The sequence below is a fragment of the Cydia strobilella genome, chromosome Z (assembly GCF_947568885.1).
Source record: "Cydia strobilella chromosome Z, ilCydStro3.1, whole genome shotgun sequence".
Classification (NCBI taxonomy): domain Eukaryota; kingdom Metazoa; phylum Arthropoda; class Insecta; order Lepidoptera; family Tortricidae; genus Cydia; species Cydia strobilella.
In genome coordinates, this window is record NC_086068.1 from 40,662,371 (window position 1) to 40,678,641 (window position 16,271).

The 16,271-nt window shown below is 37.0% G+C and overlaps 1 protein-coding gene across 1 annotated transcript in view; it reads left to right on the plus strand.

The window, feature by feature from the left end:
- Positions 1-16,271, plus strand: part of LOC134754880 (uncharacterized) — a 42,609-nt gene that overhangs the window by 18,601 nt on the left and 7,737 nt on the right. The window contains exon 7 of the mRNA XM_063691339.1: positions 10,688-10,837. Within this exon, the coding sequence (XP_063547409.1) occupies positions 10,688-10,837 (150 nt within the window). The remainder of the gene's footprint in view (positions 1-10,687; positions 10,838-16,271) is intronic.

A 16,271-nucleotide genomic window follows, 5' to 3' on the forward strand; every position in this document is an offset into this window, starting at 1 on the left:
AATATTGAAGCATTAACTTAGGCAAAACTTATTAATTACTTACTCAAAACTTTGACCACACCTCCCATGCAACCTATTATTAATAATAATAACAAGTACCTAAGGAAAGCTATGTATACCTAGAGTGAGCTCTTTAAACTTACTTATCTAAATACAACGTGTATTTGTCGTATTTATAATACAACCGAAAACCGCAAATTGAATTGAGGCGTAAGTTCCAGTGCAGTGGCTAAAACGATTTTATATTTTATTTAGCGTTATATTGATTTAGAGCGGCAATGTATTGCGTACAAAGTCATATATCAGTCATCACTTGTGACAGTTGTGACGTCGCATCAGTAAGTGCGACGTTTTGAGTACAGACAAAGTAATGATAATGAATAATGATACATTGCGAGCGGAATAGTAAGGAAAAATAAGTCCTTGATTCATAGTAAAACGTACATATATGTAATAGTTATTTACGATACAAGTGCGGAAAAGAGGAATTTCGAAACGAGTGGCGATAATTTAAAACACGACCGCAGGTACCTATTCGCACGTGTATCGAACAACGTTTTACAGTACATATGGCCCTTTAAGCTTTCGACATATGCACGAAAAGTGCTCTTTACGCACTAGTGCGAGAAAGTAGCACCATATGTAGGTACTGTAAGTTTTTTTTTTAATACAGTTGCTCAAAGATTGCTACTTTACGTAGCTGTTTAGCGTGCGGAAAGTTGGTTTTCGCGAACTAGTGCTTTTCATTTTTCCAATTTTTTAAATTTATACTTGTTCAAATTTATGACTACTTATTGATGAGTGTTAATATTAGTTTCCTTTAAACGTCGTAATTGACATAAAAACCTACTGCTAATGTAAGAATACGAAAAATATACATATTTCATATTTTATTTACCTCTTCATCATTATAACACGTTTATATTTTAATATTGAATATTGAAAAACCGTTCTTAATAAGTTGTCTGAATGGAACGGAATAGCTGCCGAAACGCCCATTATGGAAGGTAGAGGTAAGGAAATGAGTCTTCATGTATCAAAAAGTGACTGTAGGAAACAGTAAATAGGCGGCGCCACCATACTCTGAAGTACCTAGACAATACTCCTAGTATTTTATACAGATGTGCACCCGTGCGACCGTGAGGGACAGGACATACGCAATGCGACAAAATTAAAAACACGTTATAACATTTCTGACAACATACCAGAAACCACCTACGTAATTTGGTCGGGTTACCTACGCTAGCCTACCTACCTAGCGCCACCGGAGAGATTAGAAACTATTATTTACAGCTGAAAACTGGTCTCTTTTGCAACAATTCTGCCATAAGAGATTGTCATCCTTTCTATACCATCCATAACGCCAAAGATAGATATAACTCCGTAATAGATGGATACAGTCTAAGGAAAAAACGTGCCTCGAAAATCAAGAAAATTTGATTCTCGTTCAGAGGGCGCTACTAGTTTTGGCCTACAGTCGTATAGATGGCGTTGACGGTTTCGTTTGTTATTTAACAATTTTAACGCATATCAGTGAAAGAACATGGGTCAAAATCAACAAAATAATTAATGCAAATAAAAAAAATCATTTATGAATATTTAAATACATTTTATCGTATTTTTACAAATCTTCAATTTTAGTTTTAAAGTGTGTCGACAGATGGCAGTGAATTTACAGGGGTTAAAAAAATTAACAATGACAGTACCGCTCTAGTATAAGTTACTCTATGATAACGCCCATGAAACGCCTGTCAAAGAAGAGGCGTTTTTTTCTTGCTGCAAGTATGTTTTAAACATTCGATATTGTTTTTATAAATATAGGATACACAAATAATCGTAAATAACGATACTTAGGTAATAATGTTACAATGTTTAATACGGTTCATGAGATACAGCCTGGTGACAGACGGACAGACAGACAGCGGTCTCAGTAATAGGGTCCCGTTTTTACCCTTTGGGTACGGAACCCTAAAAAGCATTTATTAGCACAACATCTATCTATACATATAATAAAGCGGAAGAGGGTCGAAAGTCTGTACATGGAAGATATTCGAAAAAAAATTGGCTGGGGATACTTAGAATCGATAACAGAACACATTCCAACAGTTTTTAGAATTTTTGTCTGTTTATCTGTTTGTCTGTTTATCTGTTTATCTGTTTGTCTGTTTATTTGACCGCGCTACAAATGAAAACGGCTGAACGGATTTTGATGCAAACTTTACTAATCTGTCGAAAAAATCCACGGCCAGGTTATAGGCTATAAAAATTTGAGAAATTTTACCCCTAAGGGGGTTAAAAAGGGGATGAAAGTTTGTATGGAGTTCAAGATTTATTTTAAGCTAGCAATTTGAAACTTCGTAAGAAAATATATTATTGTAATACAAGAAAACTAATTTCAGCGTTTTTGAAAATTCATCCCCTAAGGAGGTGAAATAGAGGTTGAAAGTTTGTATGGAGTTCAATTTTTTTTGAGTGCGTTACTTGAAACTTCGTATAATGGGCATATTATTATAATACAGGAAAAGTAATTTTAGCGTTTTCAAGAATTCGTCCCCTAACAGGGTTAAAAGTAACAGGGTTGAAAGTTTGAATCCATTACAAATGCTTTGAAACTTCTTAGAAATGTATGACAGACGATTACAAAAAAACTAATTTTGACGTTTTTGGAAATTTAACCCCTCAGGGGGTTGAAAAGGGGATGAAAGTTTGTCTTGGGGTGCAAATTTTATTTTAAGCCAGGAACTTAAAACTTTGCAAAACGTTAATTATATTAAAAAGCAAGAATTTTTTTTTTCAGCGTTTTTAAAAATTCATCCCCCATGGAAAAAGGGGTTAAAAACTTTATCTTGATAACTATATCATTTTAGCTACTAGGCCAAGTTAGGTATCGTTTTTGTATAAATCGGGTATGCCGAATTCATTTATGATATCAAAATGACACCATTCCCGAGTGAAAACACAAAAAATATGAAAAAAACTTTTTTTAATTTCTCTTTACGCTTAAACCGCTAAACCGATTTAGATAAAATTTGGTATAGAGATAGTTTGAGTCCCGTGGAAGAACATAGGGTAGTTTTTATCCAAAAAATGGAGACTGCGTTTGCATGGAGAAGCGGCCGTGCCCTTTCCTCTTAATAATGGTCACGAAGGTGGGTACTTTAAAAAAAAAACATTTTTCAGTAAATGTCAAACGATTTGGGACTTATACGCGTTACCATGCCTTCCCGAAAAAAAATCGAATCTTTCGCGAAAGTCTCGCAATGCATTGCGGCCACAAGGGGCACGGTCTCAGGAGTCTAAGAAAAACCACGGTGAGAGACTCAGTGGCGCTCTAGCCAGGCAGGTCGCTTCGCTTTCGGCTGAAACGGCAAGCCAGCGCGAGTCTCAATTGTGATCCCAAATACATCGTACGCAATACATATGTAGGCGCAGATCCTGACGGAGTGTGGCGCCGGAGAAGCCGTGTTCATCCTGCGTATCCCCCTCATTCCGAGCAACTTCCCGTTCCGCTTTAAGCGCCTACAGGTCCCCGTGAGCGTCTGCTTCGCTATGACTATCAACAAGTCGTAGGGGCAGACGCTACGCAGTTGCATTTCCCACTCCGAAAACAAAAAAAAAGGGGCAGACACTGCCCGCCGCCGGCGTCATGCTTAGACTGATTTGACTGGAGGACCGATTTGGATGACATGATTTTGATGGGAACACCCAAATATTCCGAAATACGTTTTTCCGATTTTTATAACCACGACTTTCATAATTCCGATTATTTATAAGTCCGAAATATCAAAATTACGATTTTTAAAAATACGATGGAATAAAAGCACGAATGTGCTATTTCCGAAAACTTTCAATCCGATTGTCACTTGACAGAAAGCTTAAAGTTCCGATTTTACACTTTTCCGTAAATATTTTTTTTCCGAATTCCTAAATTCCGAAAAATCATTGTCCGATCGGAAATAAAATAATTCGGTATTCAGAAATTCGGTTTTTTACAAGATTGGAAAAATGAAGTCCGTGATATTCAAATGAAGACTCACGTTTTAGTAATTATTACGGGTACCTGTCGTGCCGCGTCATGTTAAATTCGGCATAAAATATTTTTGGCATAAAAATTCGGCATAAATAAATTAGACAGAACTGCGAACCCGAACTGTTGCTAGAAGTGGGTTAGGTTAGGTTAGAACTGCGACCCCCAAGAAAACGAACTGTTGCCAGAAGTGGGTTAGGTTAGGTTAGAATTGCGACCCCCAAGAAAACGAACTGTTGCCAGAAAAGTGGGTTAGGTTAGGTTAGAACTGCGACCCCCAAGAAAACGAACTGTTGCCAATTTTGAAAATCGTAAATGTAAAATTCGGTGTTTGCCACCATCGGAATTGTTATAGTCGGAATTATGTAGTTCGGAATTTACAAAATTCGGCTTTTTGGGTTTTCGGAAATATAAATCTTCGTGATTTTCATCATTCGTAATTATGACAGTCGGAATTTTGATGGGTCGAGCATTTAAAAATCGGAATGATAAAATTCGACATTCTAAAATTCGGAATAATTTTTTTTCGGAAATATGTAGTGTACCCGATTTGGATAGGTACAGTCAAGGACGTAAAAATACAAAAATGGTACTGTATCGTTCGATATACACCTACTACTCAATGCCGTTTAATTCACGTCAAAAATTTGAATAAGGGCAAAAAAAAAAACATTTTGGAGTGTAATTTTATTTAGTGGTAGCAAAGAGAATGTAATATTATAGAGCGGTACTGTCATAGTAAATTTTGTAACCACACTAAATTCACTGCCATCTATCGACACACTTTAAAACTAAAAATGAAGATTTATAAAAATACGATAAAATGTATTTAAATATGGATAAATGTTTTTTATTTTATTTGCATTAATTATTTTTATTATTTTGACCCATGTTCTTTCACTGATATGCGTTAAAATTGTTAAATAATAACAAACGAAACCGTTAACGCCCTCTATACGAGAGTAGGCAAAAGGTAGTAGCGACATCTGATCGAGAATCAAATTTTCGTGATTTTCGAGGCACGTTTTTTCCTTAGACTGTATCCATCTATTACGGAGTTATATCTATCTTTGGTGGTAGGTACCTAATTGTAAAATATTTTATCTGGACTACAGTCCTCTAGAGTCTAGCGTACCCATTTGTCACTTTACTTTAAGTTCCGTCTCCAGGGGACAGGGAGATAAATTAGGGGTGAATTAGCCGCTTACTGACTCAGACCGAATTCCACGCAGGCGAAGCCGCGGGCACAGCTAGTATTACATAAAACTAAAACTAAAAATAATTACACATGAACAATTACAAATGAAGTTGCGCTAAATGATCCTTACTCAGCTTGTGTCACGGACGCCACATGGCACACTCCGCGACGCGACGCGTGCGAACAGTAAGGCCCAGTAGTAGATGGACTAGACTAGGTGGCACTGCGCTAAATGATCCTTACTCAGCTTGTGTCACGGACGCCACATGGCACACTCCGCGACGCGACGCGTGCGAACAGTAAGGCCCAGTAGTAGATGGACTAGACTAGGTGGCACTGCGCTAAATGATCCTTACTCAGCTTGTGTCACGGACGCCACATGGCACACTCCGCGACGCGACGCGACGCGTGCGAACAGTAAGGCCCAGTAGTAGATGGACTAGACTAGGTGGCACTCAGTAAATGGTTATACCTATGAGGACAATGTAAAAAAAAAGGTAGAACGTACGAAAAATATAGGCTATATATAGGTATGCTTAAACTAGCTACTGGCGTCGCCTTCGTGCACGCAGATTTTTATGTTAGTTATTGTATATTCTGATGACCATTGAATATTGTGCAGCAAAAGATAGCAGAACTAATAACTAATTTATCCGTTAGGTACAATGCCTTTCTACGAAGTTTCAAGTACATATTTGGTACCTCTCTTAAAAATAGTACATTATATTACAAGTGTGAAAAGTATGTCATTAATTCATTATGTTCGAATACAACGTTTGAACCTATTCGGCCGGCAACCCGAGGTTAGGCGGTGTCATATTGTACTTGGTAACCATGATAACTCCAGCCACTCCAGGTTTAACTGGTTAACCTCGGGTTAGTGGAATGGTGCAACTGGCGCTAAGAAGTTTCAAATCCTAAAACGTTCGAACCCGATACAAACTTTCAATCGCATTTTCACGAAAGAACATGAATTTCCAAAACGCTGAAATCACATTTCGTCTAATCTAATTTAATAAAAAAAATAGCTTCTCACTTTTTGTGCACTTTAAAATTTGCTACAGTTAGTATTTTCCTCGCGTTGACGTAGTGAAAATTTTTCGGTTTCACTCGGGAGCAAACTTTGTTCAACCCTCGCGTCTTGAAACCCTCGCAACGCTCAAGATTCCACTTTTCGAACCACGAGCGTAGTGGCTGGTTCACTTTCGAAATCTATCACTTGCTCGGGTATCAATTTTAGCACGAAGGGTTAAACAACAACTTTACCCCCTTATACCCAAAACAAATAACTAGTAGGTACCCGTACCATGAGTCACTGACAGTGTCAAAACTGACATAATATACCAGATAGCACAATCGAATTAAGTCTAACCTCGAAATCCTTCAAAACATATGAAATTTGGTATGTATGTTAATTAAAGGTCTCTTTTTCATGTCCACACTATTTGACATTTGGGGACCTCGAGGAATCGCAGCCATCTTGGAAAATGTGTACCATCCTGGAGAAATTTGCGTTTTACTGTAAATGTACGGTTGGCTGGAAGAGATCGCTGTTTAGCGATAAGTCCGCCTGTTGTTACCTACCAATTTATATCTTTTCTCAATGTCTGTATCTTTTTTTTTCATGTAGTGTGCACAATAAAGCATTTTATTATTATTATTATTATACGTTCTCTATGAAAATATGGTATAAGGCAACATTAAAGCTTATTAAATTCTAGATTCTATCAGATTTAGCGCTTATAGTGCACTGCCTTATGGGAATATAGTTCAGATCCGGAAACCGCTACCAAATTTTAGTATGTTGTTGGGCATGGTACTGGGTCTACAAAACTGCCGGGAGACAGCGGCGCCGTCCATCTACTTCAGCGGAATGACGTCATCAAAATGACTCCCGCCTCGTTGCGAATATTGCATTTTGCACCCAAACTATCCATTGCACATACACGTGTGGGGTATTAAACGAAAGCCAATAAAATATTATATATTTCACTAATACACTATGTACCAAAATATACAATAGTTTAAGAGAAATTTAAAAATAAATAAAAATGATGAAAAAAAAAGTTATTTTAGTTTTTCAACCAAACCAAAAGTCGGACGATAAAGCAATGTACTACAAAATTAAAGCTGATGTCTCAAGCCATACACTGGTATCAAAATAATTAAAATCAGACCAAAAATGTAAAAATTATGCATCAAAATGTAGGTATTTGCTAGAACAAATGCATTAAAGTTAAAAAAATCGAAATTGGTCATTTTCAGGATAATCCGCATAAGCTTCTAGTATGTTATTAGCAATATAAAAAGGATCATAAAACTGCTGGGAGACAATCTCTATACTGCCTGAGTAACAAATAATGACGTCATACATGTGACCGAAGCCTAAATTTGCAAAATCTAAATTATAACTACACTATGAGTCATACATACACGTGTGCTATATCAAACGAAAGGTTATTAAATATATTTTGATTCGTTAATACAATATTTATAAAAACAATGTATATTATAGGAGCTACAAACAAAGAAAAACCACTTTTTTGGGAAAAGTTCGTTCATATATATTTTATAGCTCAACTAAAAACGTTATAAAAACGTTGCGTCTAATATAAAAGAAACCAGTTATTCAACTATACGTCACAGCTTAAATTCTTAATTTCTGATAATAACTGTGGAAGTTGTACAAAAAAAACTAAAGCGCGCCAACAATTCTACCTTAATGCGCTCATATTATGCAAAGAATAGTCCTAATTATCGGGCATTAAATGAAAGAACATTACATAAAACACATGAAAACGATATTTTGGAGTGGAATTATAATTTATAAAATGAATTTATTTGATAAATAAGCAAAACAAAGGTTTCGTTTCGTACCTAATCTCCTCCTTTGAAAGTCGATTAAAATTTAAGTTTTGTGCACCTGGGCTACAAAGGCGAATGAATTGACGCCTCATTTATCAAAATCAGTTCAGTAGTTCCATGTAAACAATACATTACACGTAGACAGCAAATTCTGCCTATTTCTATTGTCTGGGAGAGGACTCTGACTTCTGTAACAGGTTTTTTATACCTAGCTCAGAAGTCAGGGACTTCAACACCTATTTTGTACTTGCTTTTGTCAATATTTTTTTTATTTTTTTATTTTCAAATTCATTTTATAAATTATAATTTCACTCCAAAATGTCGTTTTCGTGTATTTTATGTAATGTTCTTTTATTTAATACCCCATAATTTGAACTATTCTTTGCATAATATGAGCGCATTAAGGTAGAATTGTTGGCGCGCTTTAGATTTTTTTTTGTACAACTTCCACAGTTTTTATCAGAAATTAAAAATTTTAGCTGTGACGTATAGTTGAATAACTGGTTTCTTTTATATTAGACGCAACGTTTTTATAACGTTTTTAGTTGAGCTATAAAATATATATACACGAACTTTTCTCAAAAAAAGTGGATTTTCTTTGTTTGTAACTCCTAAAATATACATTGTTTTTATAAATGATGTATTAACGAATCATAATATAATTAATAACCTTTCGTTTGATATAGCGTGTATGTATGACTTATGGTATAGTAATAATTTAGATTTTGCAAATTTCGGCAGCGGTCACATGTATGACGCCATTATTTGTTACTCAGGCAGTATAGAGATTGTCTCCCAGCAGTTTTATAATCCTTTTTATATTGCTAATAACATACTAGAAGCTTATGCGGATTATCCTGAAAATGACCAATTTCGATTTTTTTAACTTTAATGCATTTGTTCTAGCAAATACCTACATTTTGATGCATAATTTTTACATTTTTGGTCTGATTTTGAGTATTTTGATACCAGTGTATGGCTTGAGACATCAGCTTTAATTTTGTAGTACATTGCTTTAACGTCCGACTTTTGGTTTGGTTGAAAAACAAAAATAATCGAAAGTTTTTTTCATCATTTTTATTTATTTTTAAATTTCTCTTAAACTATTGTATATTTTGGTACATTACTGAAATATATAATATTTCATTGGCTTTCGTTTAATACCCCACACTTGTATGTGCAATGCATAGTTTGGGTGCAAAATGCAATATTCGCAACGAGGCGGGAGTCATTTTGATGACGTCATTCCGCTGAAGTAGATGGTCGGCGCCGCTGTCTCCCGGCAGTTTTGGAGACGCAGTACCATGCCCAACAACATACTAAAAATTGGTAGCGGTTTCCGGATCTGAACTATCTCTTAGACCGTTTACCATAAGGCATAGTACTATTATACCTTTCAGGGGATATTCTCTTAATAGGAAACTTGTAGGAATATAATTTCCACTTTTGTCTATACATTTGTACACGTTATACCCCAATATTAACATTTTACTCGACTGCGACTTAAGCAGAAAGTAGGGTTATGGGTTGTAATCAGTAACCTTTAATTAATATACATACCAAATTTCATATCTTTGGAAGGATTTCGAGGTTAGACTCAATCAGATTGTGCTAAGACTGATATTTTATATTTTAAGGTTTTTTACAGTCGCTTTTCGGTAAAGGAAAACATCGTGAGGAAACCGGACTAATAAGGCCTTTTTTTGCGGGGATAGGCCTGGGATGGGGGTCTCTATTGTTTCCTATGTAGTTTTAAGTCATAATGTATTGTTTGTCCACATTTTCGTTAGTCATAATTTGGTTTTTCTCAGAAACGCGTAACTTTTCAGGATTGCCATAAAACAAACCTAACCTAACCTAACCTATCTATAGGATATCCTGAGGAAAATCCTGAAAAGTTAACGGTTCCAGAATTATGACTAATGATAATATGACAATCATTACATTATGACCAAAGAGTAAAGTAAGTATAATATTATGACTTTCAATAATTATGCCAAACAAAGGGACCCCTGTGCGGGTCATGTGGGACTCCTAGGCTAATGAGACCCATGGTTTACCCACTAAACCCCCTCTTTGGCGAGGCCACAGGAACGCCGAAGTACTCTTCCGCAACCTCGCCAGGACTAATAAGGCCTAGTTTAACCTCTGGGTTGGAAGGTTAGATGGCAGTCGCTTTCGTAAAAACTAGTACCTACGCCAATTCCCCAGGCTCCCATGAGCTGTGGCAAAATGCCGGGACAACGCGAGGAAGATGACGTGGTTTTAAATAGATTAATCGCATTTTGTCTTGACACTAGATATAACGACGAGTACCTACCTAGTCTGATTCGCTTAAAATGGGTTTCTTCTGTAATGACGCTACATGGAACCCCGTCTGTGCGTCTGTCTGTGGCATCGTAGCTCTCCAACGGATGGACAGATTTCGATGCGGTTTTTTTTAAAGTGAAAGCGAGTTTCATTGCGGTGGTTCTTAGCTATGTTTGATAGAAATCTACCCAGCAGTTTGAAGAGTATCAGATCTTTTCCAAAATGATGAATTTTTTTGTAGGGGTTTTTTAAATTTTTAATTTAATAGTTATAATTAGTATTTTTAGGTGGGCGTTGTGGCAAGTAAATATATCAAAATTAACCCGAATTGGCGTAAAATAACATCTTTAAATAACATGAACAACCTACTATGTGGAGTGCCTATGACTTTTATGAGGAAATTAGATGGCGCCGAATACCTTAAGTTGGAACACCAGGTAAATTAGATGGCGCCGAATACCTTAAGCTGGAACATCAGGTATATCACTATTTTCGGTAACTTAGATGGCGCAGAATACCTTAAGTTGGAACACCAGGTATTTCACTAGTTTCGGTAAATTAGATGGGGTGTAATACCTTTAGTTGGAACACCAGATATATCATTAGTTTCGGTAAATTAGATGGCGCCGAGTACCTTAAGTTGGACCTCGGGGTATTTCACTATTTTCGGTAAATATTAAGATGGCGCAGAATAACTTAAGTTGGAACACCAGGTATATCACTAGTTTCGGTAAATTAGATGGCGCCGAATACCTTAAGTTGGAACACCAGGTAAATTAGATGGCGCCGAATACCTTAAGCTGGAACACCAGGTATTTCACTAGTTTCGGTAAATTAGATGGGGTTGAATACCTTTAGTTGGAACACCAGATATATCATTAGTTTCGGTAAATTAGATGGCGCCGAGTACCTTAAGTTGGACCTCGGGGTATTTCACTATTTTCGGTAAATATTAAGATGGCGCAGAATAACTTAAGTTGGAACACCAGGTATATCACTAGTTTCGGTAAATTAGATAGTAGCGAATAGCTTATTATAGAACTCCAGGTATATTCTAGCTTCGTCGTCCGAGAACCTTTTAGGGCCAACTAGCGTCTTCAATATGAGCGCCCTGATGCCAATCGTTTACGCTTCGTAGGGAACGAAACGCAACTGTCTCTGATACACTATTATGGAAGAGTGATAGAGAGAGATTACCGCGTATCGTTCGCTATGTGGCAAATGATTGACATTTTGGCTATTACTGCTATTAGGCACCCAACCCAGTTGCGTCAACGTCAACGTTGCGTCGAGCAACAGCCAGTTGATATGGACGCCGAGTCGCCGACGCTCCGACGCGCAGGCTCAGGACACGCGAGTGTGGGGCATCTCATAAAGTCAATGATACCATTTTAAATTCTCCTTGATAACGATAACCCATTCGCGGAAATTTTAGTGTTTTTACCAGAAGGTACTTAAATAATATTAAAATGAAAATGACTTACACGAAATTATATAAGGTAACTGCAGGTATTAACGACCCCCTTAAGGCAATTTTAGAATCGACCATAGTTTTTAAGTATACAGGATGCCCTCAAATATACTTTTCGATTTTCATATGCTAATATTATGTTTATAAAAGGTAATTACTAAGTTACCTGTACCTAAATAAAGGATTATGATGTAAAGAATATATTTTAAAGTTACTGAGTCGATTGTTGCTATTGCCGACCCATAATAATGGCTGTGAAGTTATTAACGATTTTTAAGCAGCTATTACCGATCGCGATAAGAGAAGGTATGTGCCCAGCAGTGAGACGTATATACCTAAGCTGGTGTGGTGACAGTTTCCATAGTGGATTAATTAGAATATTTCTACTATTTTTATAGGGAGATTGAAATTTTCTATTTCCAATATGAATAAAAATTTTCCAGAATTTTCTAGGAACTTTCATGCTTTGCTTAGTTTGGAGCGATTGATCTGGGTCAGTTTGAGTGTGTGTATTTATAATAATAGGTACTTGTCATGTCACAAAAGTAAGTATGAAATGAAATTATCTATATATCTACGATCGGTAATAGCTTCTTATGGTTGCTATTACCGATTTCTATGAGTCGGTGATAAAATATGTAAGTACGAACAGAAGATGCATTACCGACTCATAAAAAATATATCAGTTTTATTTAATTGACCTTGTAAGTACAAACCAGTTTGTAATTATATAACATAAAAAAATATAAGCATATGTACGCAGTTTCAAGTAATAAAAAGTTTCACATGAATCTTGTACTACACAACATCGGTGCTCCAAAAATATCATATTTGTGGGTAATTATACAACGCTAAAATTTGAAAACTAGATAATAATGTGTATGTCGGTAATAGATTTTTAAAAATACTAATTGTTTGAGTTTAAACGGGTCCATAAAAATACTTGTGTTGGTATGTTATAATAATATAAAAGAATGAAAAACTAAACATTACGTTGTGGCCGTTACCGACTTACGGATCGTTGATAGCTGCTGCAACCAAAAGTGGTGAAGCTATCACCGTCCTATTTTAATTTAAAGTTTTATGGTTTTAAAAGTCTTTTTTTAGATAAATTGTGATGTAAAAACAAGAATTTACAATTGAATGAATACATTTAGCAATAAAAAGTAAAGTACAGTAGTCAATTATTTTAATAAATGTCTTAAACAGAAAAATCACGTTCTTACTTGAAAGTACAAGCGCCAGTATGACAAACCCTGCGTCCACGCCATCCATGTTTTGCATATTTTATCTTTTTTTCGAACTACCACTCAAAATAACGTTAAACTACCCGATACCCAAGGAACAAACGCTTGTGAAAGTTTATCTACCTACCGCTGAAATGGTTCTGGCAACAAAAACCTATCTAATTACTTAAATAAATCGGTAATACCTGCAGATTTTGAAACGAAACAAAAGGGACCTTACCTGCAGATTTCGATGGGTCGTTGATAGCTGCGTTCACCTTACCTACTTAACTAATACTTAAGAGTCACACGAACCTAGCCGCCGCCATACAATCGATGTAATGCTCTTATTCTCAATAAATCATATGCACCATTTTGAGAAAATGGCGTCTAAAGATTTTTCCGTGGTTTTTGAGTGTTTCTTCTAAAAATTTAAGATTTTGTTTAAACTGTTGTATTTGTCAGTTTAAATACAATGAATACTAGTGATTTATAATTATAATATTCGAAATCAATTTAAATTTGTCGCAATAATCCCCTTTTTGTTTATTGCGAATTGAATAATGACGTGAAACTTTCTCAAGAACATGTCAATATACTTAACACAGTTTTGCTAATTGTGTAAATGTGCCTTTGAACTTTTAATCAACATGTTATTTTTATTTTATTTTATTGATGCAAAAAATTACACAGCATTACAGCGAACTAATACACTGTGAAATTTAAAACAGACAGTATCATACATACAAGGTACATTATACGGTCTTAAGTAGAGGACAAACAGTAGGTACAAATGCAAAAATGAAAAACTAATACAAAACAGAAGATTCACGTTTATCCATCCTCTCACAGAACTTCATGCACTCTTTAAACAGATCCATCCAACTACTTGCAAATACATAACATTCCGGTGCTGATGCGAGGAGCGCGTTAATATATTGAAGAGCGCGGACTAGTGGTGATTTGCCGTGGGACATAGTGCGTGTTTTTGGCACAGCTAATAAGTGACGACTTCGCGGTCGGAAATTAAATTGGGCCTTAGCCATAGAAGGGACGAACACGCGTACAACTTGTGCAACCAGTTCAAGGCAGTCCGAGTTTCCTCGCAGAATATTACAGGCAGAGGTCAAGAGCCCGTAGTTGCGTCTTACTTCTAAGGAATTAAACCCTAAAACGCCAAGGAGGAACTTTGATGGGTACATATATGGGTAGTACCTGTAAATCTTTTTGTACAAAAATCTCAGAAAGGCTTTCTGGATTTTTTCCAAAAGCAAGATGTATTTGTCCTCATGCGGGTTCCAAACGACCGATGCGGCCTCAAGTTTGCTCCGGACTAACGCAGTGTACACTAACTTAATAGCCCTGACGTCATCGAAATCACGCGCATTACGAACGACAAAGCCTAACCTCTGATAGCAGTTAATGGCCAACGCTTTCATGTGCTGGATGACACCCAAGTCACGAATAGAGTCAACACGATCCAAGGGATCAGGACCTAGCAGGTATTGAGCGACTAAGGTACTATTGGCACGGCTAAAAGTCATCACGGAGCACTTTGAGGTATTAAAAAGGAGCTTAATGTTAATGCTCCACTGATGAAGGCGATCTATGTCCTTTTGCAAAGATGCACAATCCGATGATTGCTGCACTCCATAGATGAGCTTTAGGGCGTCAGCATATAATAAGCATCTAGCGTGCTTGGGGATTAAGGCTAAGTCAGCTATCATTATACTAAAGAACAACGGGCCTAAAATTGAACCCTGACTGACTCCGGAACGTGTATGGTAGGGTTTGGACACGAAGCATCCATGCTGTACGTACTGCTGTCGATCGCGCAGATAACTGGCACACAACCGGAGCAGTTTTGGCGAGAAGCCAACGCTACACAACTTGCTCAAGAGTATGTCCACACGATCGAAAGCCTTCTTAAAGTCAAAGTACAGCACGTCAACTTGTATTCCCTTATCTAAATGCTCGGATACGGAGTCAACCAGAGTTAGAAGGTTTGTTTCCACAGATCGCTTAGCCCTGAAACCGTGTTGAGAATCGCACATGTAAGGTTTTATTTGAGGGGCAACAAGTCTATTTATTACTGACTCAAACACTGGCGATTGAAGATAGAATGGCTATAGGACGGTAATTCTCAACCTTGGACGTTTCACTTGATTTTGGGATAGGGCGTACACGCGTAACCTTCCACTGATACGGATACTCGCCAGAACTAAGGACCAAGTTGAAAATATGAAGTAGCGGCCCGGTTAGCCATTCTTTGCACCCCTTGATGACATATGCAGGTATACCATCAGGGCCAGGGGAGCTCTGAGGTTTTAAATGAGTTATGCCAGTTTGTAAATCATCAAGGGATATTTCATTTATGTTTATATAATTTGCGTTACGTGTTGAGTCATTGCTGGTGATTTTTTTATAGTCAAGGAGAGGTTCGGACGGAAGAAAAACACTTGAAAAAAAGTTTGAGAATGCTTGGGCTGCTTCGGCCCCGTCGTACATCTTTCCCTCAATAACTGACCTGCGATTCAAATCCCCCTTTGGCTTTAAGACTGCTCACGTGTTGCCAGAAAGCCCTAGGTTCAGAAGTTATCTTCTTTTGGATACGACGGACATAGTTCTCGTAGGCTATTGACGTTTTTGACTTTACAACTGCCCTTAGCCTAGAGAAATCGTCATATACCGCACTGTCTCCTGTACGTTTCCACTCGCGGTGAAGATGTGCTTTACGCCTAATGTCCTTTATTAAGTCTGCTGAAAACCATATTGGACAACGTCTACACGCTTTATTATATCTTACTTTCCTAGGTATGCAAATGTCGAAAATGCTGTAAATTATATTATAAAAGCGCTCTATTGCAGTGTTGACATCGCGACTTGCAAGAACCTCTTCCCAGGACACTTTAGAAATCAGTTCGCATAGGAGTGTATAATTTCCTTTGGGGTAATTCCAATCAAGTCTCGAGTCAACTTGCTTGGTTGTAGCTTCGCAGTATCATTCTTGGTATCAACAAGAGGAACAGAGATCTGAAGCGGCGGATGGTACGCATCGGGGTATGGAACTAGTCCACACTCTTCAATTTCCGTTACAGAGACCCCATCTTCACGCCTACATCTAACACATAAGTTATAGCACATAAAGTGTTGTTGTTTAATACTAACTTAATA